Source organism: Suricata suricatta, chromosome 9, assembly GCF_006229205.1.
Source record: "Suricata suricatta isolate VVHF042 chromosome 9, meerkat_22Aug2017_6uvM2_HiC, whole genome shotgun sequence".
Classification (NCBI taxonomy): Eukaryota; Metazoa; Chordata; class Mammalia; order Carnivora; family Herpestidae; genus Suricata; species Suricata suricatta.
The window spans coordinates 81,334,091-81,356,859 of NC_043708.1; the positions used below are offsets into that span (position 1 = coordinate 81,334,091).

Genomic DNA, 22,769 nt, shown 5'->3' on the forward strand with positions numbered 1-22,769 from the left:
CAGGCTCTGAGTTGTCAGCACAGAGTCTGATGCGGGGCTCAAACCCATAAACCGTGAGGTCAAGACCTGAGCCAAAGTTATATGCTCAACTCAGGCACCCCACAAAGCCTGTTTTTTTATCACAGTAGATTTAAGCTGTAAGTACCAAAAAGATTCTTTGGTTTAGAAATTAAGAAACACACCCCTAAAAAATTTTTTTTAGTGTTTGTTTATTTTTCTGGGCGCCTGGGTGGCTCAGTAGGTTAAGCGTCTGGCTTCAGCTCAGGTCATGATCTCACAGTTCATGGGTTCAAGCCCTGCGTCGGGCTCTGTGCTGACAGCTAGCTCAGAGCCTGGAGCCTGCTTCATATTTTCTATCTCCCTCTCTCTCTGACCCTCCCTGCTCGTGCTGTCTCTATCTCTCAAAAAATAAATAAAAAACATTTTTTTAATAAACGTTTATTTTTGAGAAAGACAGAGTGCGAGAAGAGGGAGAGGCAGAAAGAGAGGGAGACAGAATCGAAGCAGGCGGAGAGCATGACGCAGGACTTGAATTCGCAAACCACAAGATCATGACCTGAGCTGAAGGTGGATGCTTAACTAACTGAGCCACCCAGGCCACCCCAAGAATCACACTTTCAATTAAGCCATGAATCAAACAGAACTTATAAGAGAAGCTAGAAATTTATTTAAATAAAGAATAATGAAAATATGACACATCGAAACGTTGGATGACTACAGTCAGGCCTACAAAGCAATTAATGTCCTTAAAGACACTTATCGGAAAAGGTGAAAATCAACAATCAAAGCTCCATTTCAAGATATTGGAAAAGGAAAAAAGTTCACAAAAAAGTAGACAAGAATAATAAAAGAGCAGAAATAAATGACATAGAAACAAAATAGCCAATTTCAGGAATGAAAATGGTACATTATAAACAACCGTAATTCATTATCTCATGGGGAAAAAGAGGAAGTCAGAAGCAGTGGTAAAACTACAATCACAAAACAAGTGTTAATTAGATATCTGCCACATAAAATAAACTTTCACATGTTATCAACACATACCTAAATATCTTTTGAATGTAAACTAACTATAAACCTGAGTAGAGTCTACATTTAACTACATTATATAGGGAAGTGAACACATTTCTGACCATCTAAAGGAGTAATGGCAATTGAAACAACAAATTAAATAGAGCAGATGTCATCAAAGCTTTTCTGTAAATGTACAAATAACAAGTATAGGTGTTTAAATTTCAAGTACCATTTGTTGAAATATTACTCTTTTTAAATCAACAGTTTAAAAATACAAAAACTATTTTTAGCCCATAAGCTGAACAAAAACAACAATAAAACAGGTACTAGATTGCTCAATAAATTAAATACAAAATGAGTTAGCAATTCCACTCCTAGATATATACCAAAAGAACTGAAAATAGCACAAGTGTTCAAATAAGAACCTGTAGATAAATGTTCCTAAAAATACTATTAACAAGAGCCAACAGTGGCAACAACCCAAATATCCACTGAGAGATGAATGGATAAACAAAATATTGTTTGGTCAGATAATGAAATATTATTCAGTCAACATGTGCTGAATCAAGGCTGAACTTTGAAAATATTATTCTAAGTGAAAAGAAGCCAGATTAAAAACAAAAAACCCAAAAAACCCACACCTATTATGATTCCAGTTATATAAAATATCCAGAATAAGCAAATCCAGAGACAGAAATGGATCTGTGGTAGCCAATGGTTGGAAGAAAAGGGGAACAGGGAGTGACTGCTTAACAGGGAAGAGGTTTCTGTCTGGGATGATGAAAAAAAATTCTGCAATCAGATAGCATCCATCACTGTACCACACACTGTAAATGTACTGCTAAACTGTACACTTTACACTGGCATGTTTTATGTGCACCCTCTCTCTCTGACCCTTCCCTGCTCACACTGTAGCTCTCTCTCTCTAGCTCTCAAAAATAAACACACACACACAAACAGCATACTTGGATCAGTCTAGCAACTGACCAGCCAGGTGCACCCATATATGTGTATTTTATGACAATTCTTAAAAACTGAGACAGGGGCGCCTGGGTGGCTCAGTCGGTTAAGCCTCCGACTTTGGCTCAGGTCAGATCTCACGTTCGTGGGTTCGAGCCCCGGGTCGGGCTCTGTGCTGACAGCTAGCTCAGAGCCTGGAGCTTGCTTCTGGTTCTGTGTCTCCCTCTCTCTCTGACCCTCCCTCTCTCATGCTCTGTCTCTCTCTGTATCAAAAAAAAAAAAAAAAAAAAACCAAAAAAAAACCTTAAAGAAAAAAAACTGAGACAACAAGAACAGTGGCAACTGGAATAGGTCCATAGGCCTATTCAAAAGGAAGCTCAGCATGTACATGAAAGCTCAGTTCCAGGCAGAGGCATAAAATTAAAGGACAGGGATCAATAACTCAATAACTTAAGTAGTTTGACATTGCCATCTAATGGCCAGTGAAGTTAATACTGAAAACTTAAGTGGTTTGGTGGAAATTTTTAAGACTTAATTTTCAACTCCTAACTTTTCAAGCTGTACTGGAAAAGAAAAAAAAATTAAGAAAAACATAGCAGCTCCATATTCCATATGGCAAACAACTCTAGAGAAAACATTCAACAAACTGCCTTAGAATGATCTCTTCTTACAAATTTAAAAACGAGTCAGCCAATGGAGCATCTGGGTGGTCAGTCAGTTGGACACCCTACTCCTGATCTCGGCTCAGGTTATGATCTGGGGGTTGGTGAAATCAACCCTGGCATGGGGTTCTGTACTCTCAGTGCTTGATTCTCTCTCTCCCTCACTCTCAGCCCTTCTCCTGCTCATGTGCTCTCTCTCAAAATAAACAAACGAAAAAAAAAGTGAAATGAAATGAAATAAATAAAAATGAGTCTACCATGTTAAAAGCTATACACTTAATGTGTCTTGTAAACAGTTTCAAATCTACAATTGAGGCAATAAGGTGGACCCACAGCCACAAAGGTATCCCAAAGTGTAATACCCCACACGTGTCCTTATTCCTTACAAACCTGACTTCTACATCCTCCTTATCCTGTGCCCTTTAAGAGGAATGGAACCCATGACTACGGAGGCCTCAAATAAGACGGATCATGTCAATAATTTTTTAAAGAAAATTTTAAGTTTATTATTTTGAGAGAGAGCAAATACAAGCAGGAGAGGAACAAAGAGAGGGAGGGAGAGAGAGAGAACTAGAAGTAGGCTCCGTACACTGTCAGTATGGAGCCTAACATGGGGCTCAATCTCAAGAACCACAAGATCATGACCTGAGCTGAAATCGAGTCCGCCACTTAACCAAATGAGCCACTCAGGTGCCCCTCAATAATTCTAGATATACAATCTCCATTAAATCCTTACCATGTAACTTCATTGTTATGTCACTTTAAGGATAGAACACATACTTAACTAATTTCCCCACTTTTACTTGCAAACACTATAAAAAACCTTACCCATTCTTTATTTTTCTTTAAATGTTTATTTTGAGAGCGAGCGAGCGAGTGTACAAGCAGGGGGAGGCAGAGACACAGAGAGAGGTAGAAAGAGAGAGAGGTACAGAATGCAAAGCAGGTTCCAGGCTCTGAGCTCTCAGCACACGGCCTAACGTGGGGCTCAAACTCACAAATCTTGAGATTGTGACCTAAGTTGAAGTTGGACACTCAACCAACTGAATTACTCAGGTGCCTCTACCCATTCATTCTTGTATCTCAGTAACTTTTCACAATTAAAGCCTGTTTAATAAATTTTGTTCCATCTTAACCAACTTCATAAAACATACTTCCCTGTTGATCATTTCTGACCTCAATCTTATGATCTTTCTTACTATCTAAACTTGGAATAAAGATCTGCCTTTGGAGTATTGAGAAAATGCATTATTTATGAACATATTGGGAGGGGGCATGACAATGCCATAAATTACAGGATATGTGACCTAATGATATGATTTGCCAAAATCTATGTTAAACCAACAAGGTATATATTTTCTACTATGCCAATTTGACCAGGAGCATCAATCCATGTAGCTAATCCAATAAATCATTCTGAACTTTGGCTTTTTCACTTATGAAACATAAGGATGTAATATGCTCTCTTGTTGTTCCCATCAGTAACTTTCAAATGGAACAATGGAATGTTTGCATTTCAAAGAATTGTGGGGAAAAATGCAAGAAACTAAAAATTCTTATAAGCAATTTAAATAAGTAAGGCAGAAGAAGAAAAGCCACAAAGTTTAAAGAGTAAAAGAAATTTTTCTTGAATTGATTTTTACCTTAAATTTAGGAACAAATCTAGTAAACTCCTGGTGCCAATTGTTAAGTGTAGAAGCAGGTGAAATTATTAAGAAAGGTCCCCAGATGTTCTCTCTCTGAAAGAGAAAAACTGGGTCAGCAAGCTGCAGAAAAACTGAAGATATTTAGTTCAAAATTATAATTAACAAGAGCAGTTTAAGAATACGTAATACTTTATAACAAGAGAAATGGTGCCCAGCTCCCACATTTGCATACTCAGTAATAATATCCTACCTTAATAATAACACAGGCTCAGAAAAAACCTTGGGAAAAAATACCAAGTAATTACTCCCACCCCTACCATTTAAAGATCCTAATTTATATCATTCACAAAGCACTTAAGACATCTTGACTTGGATGTGCTACTTTCCCCTATACAAGATGATCATAACAATTTTACTAGTATTGGAGTTTTTGCTTTATTCAAAATGTTTCTACACTTATTGTCTCATTTAATTCTCAAAGAATTCCTTTAAGTAGATATCATTCCCAACAATGCAGAAATAGAAACTAAACCTAAAAATTAAAGTGAAGTCAGAGCAAAAAAAGATGAGGTGAATGCCCAAGTTTACATGGTCATTAAACAGAGTCAGATGTGAACCTGGGTCTTCTGTTCTAACTACCATTTCTTTGCCATTATACTAATGGTTCTGGACAGGGGGTGAAGGGCAGTATGTCCAACCACACATATTCAAAAACTGTTTTAGTCTTGAAAACCAAAATGCTTCAGTGCACCCTGCCACCTTGTAATGACCTTGAAGGCAAGGAGTAAGTCCTATAGTCCTGGTATGTTACAGAGCCTGGCATAATACTTGATAATGGCGGATCTCACCCCAGAATCTAGTGTAGGGAAGACAAAAAGATTGCATCTACCCACCTCAGCCAGATGGGCCAGGAGGGCAATACTCTGTACTGTTTTACCAAGGCCCATTTCATCCGCAAGAATGCCATTAATGCCCTGGAAAAAAAAAACAGTAACACATAGTCAGTACCTCTCAGATTCTACCACACAGGGGTTCAAAATACTGTCCAAAGAACTAACCAAACAATCAAACTAGGTTAAACAAAAATGACTAGAAATACTTTTTCAGCACTATCTTGTGCCCATTTAACAATGCTCTGAACCAATGACATTAAAAAAACAGGGAACAAAAGGATTCCTTTTGCCAACTCCACAGCTATGACTGAATCATGATATCTGAGGTGATATCACGAGATGAATAACAGGCGAAAGCCAGTTTTCCAGTTAATTTAATCTAGGCAAAACCAACAAACATACAATCCAGTTTACCAAGACTATCTAAGGCAAACTATGTACATGATACAAATATTCTCTAACAAAATTTCAGGTTAAAAATATAGAGACATCTTTCTGACTCTTGTCAGAGTTGATAAAACTGTTTAAAAGGGATGAAACTTAAAACATTATCTTGTGCCCACTTAACAATGCTCTGAACCAATGACATTTAAAAAACAGGGAACAAAAGACAGTGCATATAACACAGTTCTCAAATTCACCTGCTCATACAGATTCGCCAACCAATTCATGCCTTTCAGCTGATAGCCTTTTAATTTGCCATTAAAAATTGTAGGTTGTGGAATATCTTCACCAGCCCGGATAGATGGGTTTGCCAGGCTATAACTCTCCCCAAATCCAGTGCCAGACTTGTTTGCTGCCCGGAGGGCAGCTGCTCGACTTTCTTTTGCATCTTCATCAAATGATCTTGTCTGGAAAATAAAAACATATTAGAAGAAAAATATAAGAGGAATAAATGGAATTCAAATCAAATTCGTAATGACAACGTATCTATCTTGTGGTAACTGGAACAAAATTCCTGATACTCTTATGTAATATATATCTAGAACAATATATGAAATATTCCTAATGTTTTAAAATTAATTTAACAATTTATGTTAAAAATCTGACTTAAAATTTGTTTCTTTGGGGTTGGTGGGGAGAAGGTCAAGTTTACATCTATCCTAACCTGGACCCTGTTACATGGGGTTCCTATGCAGTATATTCCTTACTTTCTTTACTTATTTTAATTCAATCTGACTGCTGTTTCCTTCTGATTTCATGAAATATCACTACACTATGAATAAGCAACCTATTACTAAGGTTTGAAAGAAAGTCCTAACTTAGCAGTTTTCTTAAGGCAATGATATAGCTCTCTTAACAAGCACCAGTATGGTCGGTTTCACTAAACAACCATGATGCATTTCATACTATATTACCCATGATTACTCAAGAGGACAAAAAACTAGGTAAACTATCCTCACTTCAATCAACAAACTCCTAAAGCTCAGACAAGTAGATGATCATTTTCCACCCTCCCTCAATTATTTCTATTGTTGAAAATGGAGACACCCAACACAGTCACATACATATACACACATCTGCCAATGTTTCTCACTGGAAATAGGAATAAGACTATAGGAACATCACCCAAGTGAAAGGCTGTGGGATATTTCCAGAGCCCATTACAGGTTCTTTGTTTGTAAGACTCACCCGAGCTTGATGAATGTGGTAAGCATTTTCAGCATTCTTCAGGGCCTGGGCTTTGAAATGGTTACTATCTGAAAAGGAAAACTTGTAGATTATCACAAGTCATCAAGTAATCTCCTTCAAAGATGCAATTCATATCAACACTGTCAATCTCTAACTTCCCCAACCGACTCATCCCTAAATTCAGAGAGGGTGAGAGAGCAGAAAGGTTCAAATTATATGACAAAGGTAAGGACCTAGAAGAGGCAATGAAGGCAGAGGGGTGCCATGTCTCCAGTAGCCAAAGCCAGCTCAGAGAAACCACCAGAAGACTGAGCTCCAGTCTCTCAATCCTGGGTTTCTTGAACAAAGCAATGCCAAAGCAAAGCAAAGCATAACAATAGGGATTTAAAACTGTGATATATTTCTGCTGGGTGAAACTACCCCAAAAGAAGAAATCAAGACATGTATAATCCTTAAGACCCATCCAGGAATACTCATTCTTCTTATTCTGAGCTCAACATGATCTTTATCACTATTTTCTATGAAGTTACCCTCAAACATCACCCAAACTCATCCCTCCCCTTGTGGACACAAAAATATCAAAACTGAACAGTCTCTTTCTCATGCTTGACTTATATCACCAAGAATCTTGTTATGAGAGACATGACCTTCTCTGCCAAGACATGTTCACTGAATTCTTCTGATTCAATAGCCTCCATTCCTACTAACAAATCAAAACATATAAAATATTCCCAAACATTTAAAAATATACGGGCACCTGGGTGGCTCAGTCGGTTAAGCCTCCGGCTTCGGCTCAGGTCAGATCTCACGTTCGTGCGTGGGTTCGAGCCCCGCGACAGGCTCTGTGCAGACAGCTAGCTCAGAGCCTGGGAGCCTGCTTTCAGTTCTGTGTCTCTTTCTCTCTCTGCCCCTCCCCATCTCATGCTCTGTCTCTCTCAGTATCAAAAATAAATAAAACATTAAAAAATACTAATAATAAATAAATAAATAAAAATATGAACACACCCTTTCCTTCTCAAATTCTTTAATTAAAAAAAGTTATTTTAAATATTTATTTTATTCATACTTTTCCTACTCCAGTGCAATAAATTCCCCTTTACTAATCATTACCTATTTATTGATCAAGACAAAACTTGCAAGAATAATGTATATAAACTTAGGTATGAAAAAACAGAGGGCACCCACTTCCTCTACCTCCTGATTCAGGACTCACCATAATCCTCCTGTGTGATGTTAACTACCACCCCTCCACCAATGTCAATCTGTCTTTGGGTAGAACTGTCTTCCAGTTTCCTTAAGATTTCTTCCTGGATTCCATCATGACCCATGTCTCGTTTGCGACTCATGAAATGGGCATACAACTCTGTCTGGGTGATTAGGAAGTTCAGTTTTCGTTGTTGCCTCTTGGCCTAAAGGGGGGAAAAGTTGAAAGAGAAAACAGAATCAAATCATCAAATACATACTAGAGATGATCAACAGAGTTCCCAAAATCTATATACAGCTTGCATATAATTTTTTTTATACAAATTCCTTACCTTTAGAAAGATAAGAATTGGTAATACATATTTTTATTATAACCAAGTTATAACCAAGGCTTCTGTCTAAAATGCTTATTTCTTTACTGTATCACTTTCCTAGAATGGCACAGAGACACCAACTAAACTCAATGAATGTGTATTACTCCAAAACCTAGGTGGGTAGATACATGTATGTAACTTTAGTATTTTAAAAAATGTAAACATGTCAAAAGATCATCAAAAATGAAAATAAGTGACTAGGGGCTATAAATTATTCTGAAAGACAACGCAGAAGATATTTGAAAATAAGAGGACAATCAAAGGAAGAAAACACTCCCCAAAACAATGTATAGTTCATCTGTGATGATCTACAAAATATGAATACAGATCAAATACACTTACACGAACACATAGTCCCTACTTTGCATTAACTATTTTTTAATAAAATTCATATGAAGTAGAGTTGATTAATCTTTGATCCAACTCCCTAAATGAAAAACAAAAATATAACAAGAAACTCAGCCAAGAAAGGAGACTAGTCCTAAGGTATGCTATATAAAACTATGCATTCTCTTTAAGGTTTTATAGTACATGAGTCACATTTAAATGAGAAGAATATCTAAAAGAGAATATAAGAGAAAATGGGAGTTATTTTTCATAATGGATATAGGTGTTCATGTTCCAAAGCTAATGGACTATCAAGAAAACCTTTCTTAAAAAAAAAAAAGAAAACCCTTCTAAATTAAAAAAGGAGTAACATCTCCTTTAATTTAAAAAAAGTCAACCACTATATGTTTAATTAACAGCAAGGTAAATTAAAGGAACAATAAAGTCCCATCACAAATAGTTTTATTTCAAAGATTCATAGAAAGATATAAAAACATTAACATGAATGAAACTCTTCAGTCAATTATCAACAAAATTGAGAGAATGTTTCACAAACCTAGATCATACATACGTCTGGCTGCTTGCAAAACTTCAAGATCTACAACTCTCAAATGCCCCTAAATTCAGTAGTCCAGATAGCATCAAATGTTTATTAACACACTAATACATTTATCTTGCATGCAAAGACAAAAGTTACCCAAGAGACTTAATAAAACTGGGCAAAATCCATATTACCCTCAAAGGCAACAAAAAAGATCAAGCGCTCAGAAGAGGCCACAACTCTTGTTTGACATGAGTACTTACTACCTATACCTGAAAGAAAACATCCTCTCATCCCTTGATTGCCTTCTTTCTCCAGACCTCAATTTTCCTGGCACACATCCCAACTGCTTTGCCAATGGCCGCACAGTAACTTTGTCCTCTTACTCTCTCCTCTTGCTTCCCTGAACAATCTACCCAACTATGTAGGCTAACATCAGCCTTAGAAGAGTACTGGCTGAAAATTAAAACAGTGAAGCAGGTCAGAGTGGGGGGATGGGTCTCAAAACTGGACTAGTTGTGTATTGTTCCTATCTGGCCCTAAATTTGGCAACCAGCCCTGCTCTTCCAACAAGGGAAAAACTGCAGCCAACCCCTGGAATCAAGCCAGGATAAGCTGTAAGCTGTTTTCTGTTTCTTCTGTTCATCCCTATTCTTTTTTTGTTCTTTTTTTTGCTCCTTCAGAAATATAAAGAGGAATAAGGCTAAAAAAGAACAGAAAAACTTGGCATACAAAGAGAGGTGAAGGCCAGAGAAAGGGACTTACTGAGTGATAAAAACAGAATCACTTTTTACTGGACTAAAATTACTATACTCAAAATTATGTCTTAAAATTTTTTTCAATGATTTCATTAACTTATAATTTATGTGGTACACGCCAATCTCTTGATACAGCTGAGCAATCAGAGTTTTCGAATTTTTATACTATTGCCCTACCTCCCGCATTTCTTCATCCAACTTGCGCTGCTCCAAGGCTTCCTTCTCTGCACGCTTTCGATGTTCCTTCTCCACCTTCTCATATTTCTTCCAGTACAGAAGCATCTCCTTGGTGAGGCGGCGGGCACGAGGCAAGGTCTCCTTACAGTTCTTTTGGGCCTGCATGGCAGCTCGACGCACCTCCTTCATGCACTGGTGGGCAAGCTGCAGAGGACAAGAGCATTCTCACAAGGAGAAGGACCTAACACAACAGCCAGTTTCCCCTTAGCTCTAGACTACAGCATTTCTCAGTCTGTTCAGAACACACAGTCTTTCTACAGCCACTTCTCCTTCTCCCACAATGTGGGTAATTTCCCTGCACAGTACTGAGATTCAGATACAGACCCTGAGGTAATACTTGGAATGAAAAATCTATATACATATTGGTGCCTTAGATGGAAAAAAAAAGTGTAATGACCTGAGATGTGCTGGGAAGTTACAAAGTACCATCATACACATTAATAATAATAGCTATTAATGCTTATTATATGCTAGGCACCACTCTAAGCCTAACATCATTAAGCTAATTTTTTTTTCACAAAAACTCTATTAAGTTGGTAGTATCAACATCCTCATTTTACAGATGAGGAAAGTAAAAATGAGTGATTAGCCCAGGAAAACAGAACCAATATCATTACCTCAGCTGATCTCACAGATTTCAAAGGAAGTTGTATTACTTCCCTCTAAAGGAAAGTATTAATATTAATAATCATCATTTCATAGATAAAGTGACTGAGCACAGGAAGCTTCCATGGTCTGCCTAAGGATTAGAGCAGGCTATAGTCTCAGTCAAAAATGTTCAAATAACAGAAATGTGAGGAAGAACAATTTTATTTATAAAATAGAAAACTTTTAGAAATTCTCTTAGGTACTACTAGAGTACCTAAGGTATTCAACTAGGTCACAAGAGAAGAGCAGCAAAGTAGACATATTCCAAGATAACATAAAATGGGAAATATAAAACTATAATTTACCTTTCGGCTATTGGTGAGAAACAGGTTACGAGCTGAAGCTTTCTGCTTGTTGGCCTAAAATATTTTAAAACAATTATATCATTTAGTAGTCCTTTTGAAATAAGATTGTGAAGACTGACCACTGACTTTTATTCAACTGCTCAAGGGTTAAAAACTAAAATCATCCAAATGCACCAACTCAGAACCACACACAAAGCTACTAAAGCAGCATTAAGAAGAATAAGCTAGTGCTGTGGCTACCTTAAACAGTCTTCTCTATACTTTAGAAAGAAGTTGTATTTCAGGCCTGAAGTCGACTAGGAAAATATAACAACATGCCGTAAACCCTAGCACCACACTGACTAATACACACCTCTTTACAAAACCCATCTACAAAGAGATAGCAAGCGTTGACATACAGGAATTGTTAGGAGGATAAAATAGCCTTGCGGTGGGTGATGCCATCCTCCAACCAGAACAAACCTGCTGCCACTATTCATCTTCTCCACAGAAGTATTCCAAGGCAGACCTAATACAAGATGACTCAGCAGCCAACAAACCAGTCATGAGCTGCTTATTTTGTCTTCCAATTCAGTTAAAACAAAAAAAAAAACAAAAAAAACCCCAAAAACCTGATTTCCCATGATGATCCAGTTGACATAGGAGAAGACACAGCACAGGCACAGCTGAGTGACTGATGACTGTTAAAGAGGATCTCCTCCTAATTCTGAATCAACAGTGGGTACAAAGTTACACAGATGGCCTACAAGCCATTTCTATAGAATTCCAACCTCAGATGATCTGCTTTTGGGAATCTTTAAGCCTTTTATCAAAACTTTCTCCTATTAAATGCTTAAGCAGCTATTATCACTTAAAAGACAAAAATCTTGGGGCGCCTGGGTGGCTTGGTCACTTAAGGAGCCATCTTTGGTTCAGATCATGAGCTCACAGTTCATGGGTTTGAGCCCCATATCAGGCTCTGGGCTGACAGCTCAGACCCTGGAACCTGTTTCAGATTCTGTGTCTCCCACTCTCTCTGCCCCTCCTCCACTCATGCTCTATTTCTGTCTCTCAAAAAAATGAACAAAAATGTTGGGGAAAAATTTTTTAATGTTTTATTTATTTTTGAGAGAAAGAGACAGACATCATGAGCAGGGGAGGGCCACACGGAGGGAGGGATACACAGAATCTGAAGCAGGCTCCAGGCTCTGACCTGTCAGCACAGAGCCCGACGTGGGGCTCAAACCCACGAACTGTGAGATCATGACCTAAGCCGAAGTCAGACGCTCAACCAACTGAGCCACTCAGGTGCCCCCCAAAAAAAATTTTTTTAAAGACAAGAGTCTCAAATATTCCTTCTAAATTCTTGATCATCAGAAGGGCATCATTTTTTTAAGAAGTCATTTTGTTTTTTTAAGTAATCTCTACACCCAATGTAGGGCTTGAACTCATGACTCTGAAATTAAGAGTTCTCTACACAGTGAGCCACCCATGTACCCCAGAAGGGCATCATTTTGAAGTCTATTCACCAGGTACAAAGAGAGTTTCCCCACAGCCTCTTTCATCAAGAATGTTCTTCTATAAACTCTCTTTCCAAAAAGACTTATTAATTGGCATAGGGAGAAAATAGTAATTGTAAAGAAGCACAAACATACCAAGAGATCGAAGCTAATATCATCCCACCGGAACAATGAGTCATGTGCCTCCTAATGTGACGTACCAAGAAGGATATATCACTCCTTCGGTAATCCTTCCCAAATGAATAACCCAAATCTAATCATGAGGAATCCTATGAACTCAAATTCAGAAACACTGTACAAAATAACAGGCCTATACTCTTCAAAAATAAAAATAAAGGCTGAAAAACTGTCAGATTTAAAGGAGATTAAAGACATGTGACAACTAAATGAAATATGTAGTCCTAGATTGGATCCTGGATTCAATCAGGGAAAAAAAGCCATATAAAGGACATAACGGAGACAATTGATGAAATCTAAATATGATCTGTGGACCAGATAATAGTCTTTATAACTGCACTGTGGTTCTGTATGAGAGAATGCCCTTTTTCTTAGGAAACACGCATTGAATTACTACAAGGAAATTCAGAATAAAGTGTCAAACTAACCCTCAAAATGGGTGAGAAAAAAGTATGCACTGATATCACAAAAGCCAACAAAGCTAACAAAAAAAGAGAGAGTTCCCTTATATCCCTCCTGCTGCTTTCCCTAGATTAGCATCTTATATAACTAGAATACAATTTTTTCAATGTTTATTTATTTATTTTGAGAGAAAGAGACAGAGAGCTAGCAGGGGAGGGACAGAGAGGGAGAGAGAGACTCCCAAGCAGGTTCCCCACTGTCACCAAGGAGTTCAACAGGAACCATGGGACAATGATGTGAGCCAAACAAGAGCCGATGTTTAACTGAAGAAGTCACTCAGGTGGCCCACAGAATACAATTACAGTAAAACCTTGGATTAAGAGTAACTTGCTCTGTGAGTGTTCCACAAGATGAGCAAACATTTCTATTAATTTTAATTTGATAAACAAGTGATGTCTTGCAATACAAGTAGTATGTGATGTCAAATGTCACATGATCATAACTCAGCCAACAGTTCTTCTCCTTCTCCCTTTCTCTCTCTCTTTGTGGGACTGTGGGTGATCATCTCCCATAGTCAGATGCTCAGTCTCAGGCCACTTTTTGGCAGAAATCATTGATTTTTTAGAATGTTGGAAGGTGTTCACAATTGGCACTATTGTATTTTTTTGTCACTTCAAAGCACCTATGGACAGTCCTTTGCTTTTCGATACAAGAATAAGATTAGGAATGCTTTGCTTCCTTCAAGGTCAGGCTGTCTACAGATACAGGCCCTTTCCTCTGCTGCCTTATTGCCAGTTACATTAAATACAATATATCATAAGAGTTTAATACTGTACTGTAGTCAACATCTATGCGAGCATATACAATGGTCCCTGTGCAGAAAAGACTCCATTGGGCCAACAGACAGCAGTGATTCTATTAGTGACAGTGAAAGGTGTCCTACACAATAACTCTCCTCTCTTGTCTCCCTCAAACCAGACACAAAGGCTTTCAAAGGTAAGTGCAGGTTAATTTTTCTTTATATTTTCTTTATTTTATATTAAGTATTATATTATTTTTATATGAATTTTTTGGATTATGAAACGAATCACAAGTTTCCATTATTTCTGTGCTCGCTTCAGCAGCACATATACCACTATTTCTTATGGGGAAATTCATTTTGATATATGAGTGCTCTGGATTACAAGCATGTTTCCAGAACAAATTATGTTACAAACCAAGGTTTTACTATATTAAGAAAGGAAAATAACACTTGTAAAATATTAATTAAATTACAAGTCTTATCAGAATGCCAACAGTTTCTCCACTAAAATCCTTTTGCTGTTCCAGAATCTTGTAACAGCATCCCACAATGTGTTTAGTTGCTTTTCTTCTTAGTCTCTTCCAATATGTAACAGTTCTTCAATCTTTCTCTTATGTCCTTGACACTTTTGAAAGGTACCAATCAGTTATTCTGTAGAATTTCCCAGAGTCTGTGATTTTTTGATGTTTTCTCATGATTAGAATGACATTATGCATTTTGGCAAAATTATCCCAGAAATGGCGTGTTCTTCTCAGTGCGTCACATCACATTATCAATATTTTCTTACTAGTGATTACATAGATCATCTGGATAAGGTAGATTCTACCCCCTTATCATGGTAGTAATTACCTATGATAATTACTATCTTTCTTTTTGTGCTAAGAGGTACTTGCTGGGTGGATGCTTTCAGTGTTTGAAGGCTCTGGTTCTCCTCTAACTTTCATCCTCTGATTTTAGCCTTCCTCAGTGGATCCAGTCTGCAACAATTATTACCATGGTATTTGTGTTAATGACGATTCGCTACTTCCTTCTTTCCTATTAACTGGAATCCCACTGCAAGGAAGAGTTGTTCCTTCTACCTTACCGGTTTGCTTACTTATTTATAATAGTTTGGACTCACTGATACTTCTTTTATACTATGTGTTAAAATTCAGTACTATTATTATTGATTTTGTTGCTTATTATTCTAACATTGGCCATGAAGAGCTCCTTTAGATTGGCTCCTGTGTTCTTCTGATAATCTCCCACTCCCATGTTTCTTCAAGTACTTCCTTAACTTTATTAGAGAGTAAAGGTGTTGAGAAATCAAGATCTGAGTACTAGATAACTTCATTGTTACTAGGGATTACTACTTCTAGGCACTCTCAGCAAAGAGGTAGCTTTCTAGAAAATAAGTGTGTATATATATACATATATATATCCTAACCTATGCATACACATACAACTATACTGTACACATCTGTGTGTGTATATGTATACATATATATATATATACACACACACACACACACACAAAACCATGAATTTATACTGAGAGCTCTGACTCCAATCACATTTCAAAGGCTTCATTTTAAGTGTTTCCAATAGTGAGAAACTAGCTGTCATCTACAACACATTTACTTATTTGTCCCAATTCTAATACACATACAGAGTAGTTTCAAAATTGTAACCCACTCTTTTCTAGGAAACACTATGTCAATCATAGCATTGATGTACAGTTCTTTTGGTGTCTAGCCTTACATATCAAGTCAAAATACTAATTTCCTCAGTTACTTTGGGGAGTCCTTTTCTTCCCTGACTCTGCAACTTGATTATATATTACTCATTTCTAATACAGTTAGCATGTGCTCTTGATTTTTTTTTAAGTTTATTTATTTTGAGACACAGCATGTGTGTGCACAACTGGGGTAAGGGCACAGAGTGCGGGGAGAGAGAAGATCCAAGGCAGACGCCAAAGTACCAGCACAAAGCCAGAACATGAGGCTTAAACTCATGAACCATGAGACCATAACCTGAGCCAAAATCAAGAGTCAGACACTCAACTGACTGAGCGACCCAGACACCCCATTTGTTCCTGTTTTTATTCCACTTTGTCCATATATCCCTTCAACCTAATTCCCTTCCCACACCCTGATTGGTTTTAATTGTTTTATTATGGGGGCGTATGAAAATATATGAAACATTACCATGATTCTCAAAGTCAGTCCTATATACAAAAAAATGTACTCAAAGACTGCCCCTTCATCCTGCTAACCTGCTCCTATTCCTTCCTTTCTACATTCTCCCTACCTGGCCGCTATAAGAAACCAACACTTCAATTTCAGGTTTATCCTTTATAAATGTCTCTTGTATGAATGAGAATGTGTATTTTCTTGTATTCCTGTTTTGCTTATATGAAAGATGTATACTATAGATGCCTGCTTTTGTTTTGCTTTTCTCACTAACAGTATGTCTTAGAAATTACTCCATGTCACTTCAGAAAGGTCGTCCTCATTATTTCTTAACAGCAGCATAATAATCCATTGTGTATATCTATCTACCAGAATTCAATTCAAGCCCCATGTATAGGCATTAAAGTTGTTTATTTTGCAATTAAAAATAATGCTGCAACAAGTAACTCTGTTTACATGTACTTTGTATTGTTGGAGGTTTAGCCTCAGGATAATTCCTAGAAGTGGAAGCTGGTTTGAAAGGTTAAGTGCAAAAGGATATTGTTATGTATTGCCAACTTGCCCTACAGAATAATGCTCTCTGATTTGCATTTCTGGCAGCAATGTAGGAAAGTGCCCTTTTCCCCACAGACTCCTTAAGAGAATGTGTTATCATATTTTCAAATTTTTGCCATTGCAATAAGTGAAAATGGTAACTAGGTGTCATTTTAAACTGCTCCAATTATGAGACTTTGAATCTTTTTAATATTTAAGAGCCATTTTTGTATCTTTGTGAATTGTCTATTCCCATAAGTTTACTTGTCTACTCTATTTGCGATCCTTTGGTCCTCAATTTTCAGGAGTTCTTTAGAGGTGCCTGGGTGGCTCAGTTGGTTAAACGTCTGACTTTAACTCAGGTCATGATCTCACTTTTCATGAGTTTGAGACCCCACATTGGTCTCTGTGCTGGCAGCTGTGAGCCTGGAGACTGCTTCAGGTTCTGTGTGTGTGTGCGCGTGTGTGCGTCTCTCTCTTTATATACTGGAGATAAGAGCACTCTGTGATACACAGTGTAAACAACTTTTATTACTTCATCAGCTGTCTTTTGTCAGAAAAAATTTATTTGTATTTAGTCAAATTTACCAATGTCTTCTTTCATTGCCTCTAGATGTTGAGTCACACTTTTGCTGCCTCAAGATTAAACAGGAATATAATCCTTTTCCTCTAGTATTTGTATGGTTTCATTTTTTATACTAAGAACTTTAATATGTTTGGAATATATGTATGAGAAACAGATCTCATTTTGTCTTTTTCCAAATGACTACCTAGTTGTTCCAGCACCAGTTATTAAAAGTCTATTAGTCTAGGGGCCCCTAGATGGCCCAGTCAGTTAAGTGTCTGACTCTTGATTTCAGGCTCAGGTCATGATCTCATGGTTGGCTGGGTCTGAGCCCCATGTCAGGCTGGACGTTGACAGTGTGGAGCATGTCTGTTCTCTCTCTCTCTTTCTCTGTGCCTGTCCCCTTGCTCGCATGCTCTCTCTCTCTCAAAATAAATAAATTTTAAAAAATTTAAGTCTATGAGTCGATTCCGCTGATTTATTTTCCTATGTATGTGGCAGTACTACATTGTTTTAATTATAGAGATATTTAATGCTTCATGTGGCTTTTCAGGGTTCTCTAGCAATTCTTATATATTGATTTTTTCCTTGAGTTTCGTATCAATTTTTCTAAATTCAGAAAAATACCCTATTCATATTTCTACTAAGGGTGCACTCAATTTATAGAGCAACTAACTAAATAAAATGCAAACTGAGAAGGGTATAAGGACATTCTTTGTAAGATTCCTGAAACTTTCAAATTTGAAATTTTATCAAAATAAAATGTTACCAAAACCAAATTAAAATAGCAAAAAGAATGCTTACACATCTTTCTCTTGAATCATTCACATTTTTTCTAATGCCTGTGATTATTCAGTAACATTCAAAAAGTGGCAAATTCTCTAAAAACATAACTCTGCCATTTCATTTTCATTTCCTCTATTATCACCTATCAATTTGCTGTCCAATCTCTACTACTATAAGTAAGAAAACTGCTTTCTTTTCTCAAAGAGGTTTCCCTCCATTTTTTGGACAAGTAACACCACACAACAACTAACTGTCTTATGAATTCTGACCAAAATGTAGAAAAAATAGTTAACTGATAAGAGTACTATTCAGCATTATCTTAATTTCATGAGATTAGTTTCCTTTCTGAACACTGTAAAGGTATCTCGCTCCCATGGCTCCTCTTCAGAGGTCAGGAAGACACAACACGCCACCTATGCTGGACGCACTTACGTACCTTTGGTAGTTCCTTTTTCACAATGCTGAGCCATACTTTCCTGCGACGGGCATTGAGCTGCTCAATGGATAAGTGCTTCTTCTTGGTGCCAGGAGGAGGTGTATCATGAGAGAACTTGGCAAAGACTTTGGTCTGGTGGTGGTGGCAACGAGGAGATTCTTCAGAGGAAAGTTCTTCATCCCTTCGCCTTTTTTTCTTCACTTTTTTCAACTTGGCTGTAAAGGAAATGGACTCTGAGAATGTTGCCTTTCTGCCCTTCCACAGAAGACAGTCACAACAAACTCATCACTTTAAGAAAATTCAAAGTTCCTTTCTCATTCTATGTGAGGCTGGCAATGTTTACCTCTTTTATCTTTTCAGGCCCATGAATATTCCAAGAGGAAGATCTCACTACCTTGGAAAAGAATACTGGATACTTCCTATGTTTATATGAACGAGAAACACAGAAAAAAACCTAAAAACTGAGTTTCTGTTGAACCCAAAAACAGGAAGGGAGACTTATGAGGTACCAGGAACTCAAGTAATGGCCAAAAGGAAGGAAATATTTCTACTTGGCGGCAATGTAAGGTGATTAAAGAGAAATAACAAAGAAAGAAAAAATATGTTATCTGATATGACATTATGACCTGTGAAGAAAAAATCATACATGGAACAAAAAGCTAATGGGGTGTGGAGAGAATGAGAAAATACAGAGATGAACTCGGAGGATGTAGGAGAAATAGAAGAGGGCTTGAAAGAATTTCTGAGTAGAGTTCACACCTTCAGGTAAACAAAATCTGACTTGTATATAGAGTTTAAAACTTTCCCTTCCTACTTCCTTCCTGATTTCCAGCTGCTAAGAGCTCAGTAAGGCAGGAAAGCACATTTCTTGGCAAACATGCAAATAAACATACGCAAGATCGAGAGATGATCTATTTTAAATTTCCACACATAGAAAAATCATAACTTATTCCCAACACTTCAGGTTGCTCTTCATACTTCCCTGTGCATAACCAACTTCCTCCTCTCCCAGAACATTTTCAACATTTGGAAGACTGCATAGAAGAAAGAAGGAATAAACTGACTAACTTAAACCTGTGACTAGGAATCTGTAGTTTCACATCTTTATAATTCTAGAAGAGATCATAAACCAAATATGAAATTAGGTCAATAATACTACTTAGATAGGGAAGACTGGGTTTTTTAGATAAAGCAATTTTCTGCTACATGCATTATGTTCAACGTCCAAATATACCAACAGGCCACACACAACCCTGAAACAAAAGAGTAAATGTAGAAGGCAGGTCAATATGCTCACCTTTAAGTTTCTTTTCCTCTTTGAATTTCTTTTTTTTGGGTCCAAGCAGGTGCCGCTGCTGCTCATAGAAAGGGTCATATGTGGAGAGTAGGCCTGCACTGTAGTACTGGTACTGCTGCAACTGAAGCAGGCAAAGACAGTGGTGAGGCTTAGAAGGGTTGGTCTGTGTTCAAAGCTTGCCTTCAAATCACCTTTACATTAGCTGAGCCAGAGAAAAACCATAGTTCCTAAACATGGTGTTCTTACCACAAAAAGACCCACAAAGATTTGGTACTTCAAAGTGAATTACTTCCTTACTTCAAAACAAAGTGTTCTTTAGCTATGTACATGGCATGTTGATGAAAAGAAGAAAGGAAAATGTTTCGTGCTCCTGAATTTCCACCAGAATATTAACTTGGTCTTGACACATATTTGAGAGACACAATTAACTGCAGAAAGGGCTCCTCATGGTATTCATCCACAAGAAATAAACATATGTCTATTACCAACAGGTTCTCAGATTTATTAAGGTTATTTATTTATTTATTTATTAAGGTTCTGATACCTGTTATTCTGGCTTTTAGTCTTCTGTCTGGTTCAACGAGTCACCAACCATTCCAATTCTCCTATCTTTCAAGTCTTTTCACTCTTTGTCTCCCACTAAGGGAGACTGCTAACATTATGGATAATGCCTATGTTGCCAGAATTGTAACACATGAATAATCAACTTTTCTTTCTGTCCAGTGAGAGATTCCTTCAAACACTGCATTTCAACTGACCCACAAATCTTACATTCATTTTGTCTTACCTATTCCCAATGGATAAATATGAATATAAATTAAAATTAAGCTGTCCACTTTTGGCTCTCTTTCCTAGATTGCAGCCAGTCCAAGAACTGAGATTAGGACAGAAAAATGACATGGAAAACTGTAACAAGGTACTCTGTCAATGGTCAAAATTGAATGAGTATTCACTGAGCTGCACAGTTAATAAAATCTATAAAGTTTCCCATATGTATGTTTTACTTCAATTAAAAAAAGACCAAGAAGGGGTACCTGATGGCTCATTTGGTTGAGCATCCGACTCCTGATTTTGGCTCAGGTCATAATCTCACAATTTGTGAGATCGAGCCTCACATCAGGCATGCTAATAGTGTGGAACTTGCTTAGGTTTCTCTCTCTCCCTCTCTCTCTCTGCCCCTCCCTTGCTCATGCTCTTGTGCACTTTCTCAAGAATAATTAAATAAATTAAGAAAAAAAAAAAGACCTGGAGCACTCAGGTGGCTCAGTCGGATAAATGTGTGCTTTAGCTCAGGTCCTGATGTTCCAGATCCTGAGTTCAAGGCCCTTATCAGGCTCTGCACAGAACAGTGTGGAGCCTGCTTGGGATTTTCTCTTTCCCTCTTTCTCTGCCTCTGTCCTGTTTCCTCCCTCCCTCCCTCTTACTCTCTCAAAATAAATAGAACTTTTTTAAAAGGCCAAGTACTGCAATCCCTATTAAAATATCAATAGCATTTTGAAAAAGTAACACTAAAATCTGTACGGAACCACTCCAAAGAGCCAAAGCAATCTTGAGAGAGAAAAACAAAGTTGGAACTATCACAATTCCAGATTTTAAGATACACTACAAAGCTTTAGTAATCAAAACAGTATGGTACTGGCACAACACCAGAATAGAAAACCCAGAGATAAGGGTTGCCTGGCTGGCTCACTTGGTAGAGCACATAACTTTTGATCTCAGGGTCATGAAATGGAGCCCCATGTTGGGTGTGTATAAAGCATACTTTAAATAAATTTCAACAATACAGAATAGAGAACTCTGAAATAAACCCATCCTTATGTGGCCAATTAATCGGTGTCAAAGGAAGCAAGAATATACCATGGGGAAAAGATAGTCTCTTCAATAAATGGTGCTGGGAAAACTGGACAGCTATATGCACAAGAATGAAACTGGACCACTTTCTACCACTACAAACAAAAATAAACTCAAAATGGTTTAAAACCCTAATTTGAGAACTAAAACTATAAATATCTTATAAGAGAACGTAGACAGTAATTTCTGTGACATCAGCCATAGCAACATTTTTCTTGATGTGCCTCCCAAGGCAAGGGAAACAAAAGCAGAAATAAACTATTGGGACTACATCAAAATAAAAACCTTTTCACAGTGAAGAAAACCATCAACAAAACAAAAAGGCAACCTAATGAATGAGAAAAGATTTTCGCAAATTATATATCCAATAAGAAGTTAATATTCAAAACATATTAAAAACTTGTACAACTCAACCCAAACCAATCAATATGATTAAAAAATAGGCAGAAGACTTGAACAATTTCCCAAAAACATACAGATGGCCAACAGACATGTGGAAATTTGACAATCAACCTCATTAATCAGGGAAATGCAAATCAAAACTACAGTGAGATTCTCACCCTACACCTGTCAGAATGTCTAGTATCAAAAAGACAAGAAATAAGTGTTGGTAAGGATATGGAGAAAAAGGAATCATTGTGCACTGTTAGTGGGAATGCAACTTGGTTCGTCCACTGTGGAAAACAGTATGAAGCTTCCTCCAAAAAATTAAAAGTACAAATATCATTTGATTCAATAATTCTACTACTGGGTATTTACCCAAAGAAAATAAAAACACTAATTCAAAAAGATACATGCATTCCTATGTTTACTACAGCATTATTTACAATAGCCAAGATATGAACAACTTAAGTGTTCACTGATAGGTGAATAAATAAAAATGTGGTATATATATTTGTAAGTACGTGTATGTGTGTGTATGTACGTATGCATATATCCATATATATATAAACTCTTCCCATTTGTGACAAGGTGAATGGACCTAGAGTGTATTATGCTCAGTGAAATAAGTCAGACTGAAAAAGACAAATACCACAGGATTTCACTCA

At 37.2% G+C, this 22,769-nt stretch overlaps 1 protein-coding gene across 2 annotated transcripts in view; it reads right to left on the reverse strand.

Moving 5' to 3' along the window:
- The window catches only part of INO80 (INO80 complex ATPase subunit), a 138,445-nt gene that overhangs the window by 82,552 nt on the left and 33,124 nt on the right, over window positions 1-22,769 (reverse strand). For both annotated transcript variants that reach the window (XM_029951238.1, XM_029951237.1), the window contains exons 6-14: window positions 19,870-19,990; window positions 18,573-18,787; window positions 11,201-11,254; window positions 10,188-10,391; window positions 8,021-8,216; window positions 6,808-6,875; window positions 5,817-6,026; window positions 5,176-5,256; window positions 4,280-4,375 (exon numbers count right to left, since the gene is read on the reverse strand). In XM_029951238.1, coding sequence (XP_029807098.1) covers window positions 4,280-4,375; window positions 5,176-5,256; window positions 5,817-6,026; window positions 6,808-6,875; window positions 8,021-8,216; window positions 10,188-10,391; window positions 11,201-11,254; window positions 18,573-18,787; window positions 19,870-19,990 — 1,245 coding nt within the window. The remainder of the gene's footprint in view (window positions 1-4,279; window positions 4,376-5,175; window positions 5,257-5,816; window positions 6,027-6,807; window positions 6,876-8,020; window positions 8,217-10,187; window positions 10,392-11,200; window positions 11,255-18,572; window positions 18,788-19,869; window positions 19,991-22,769) is intronic.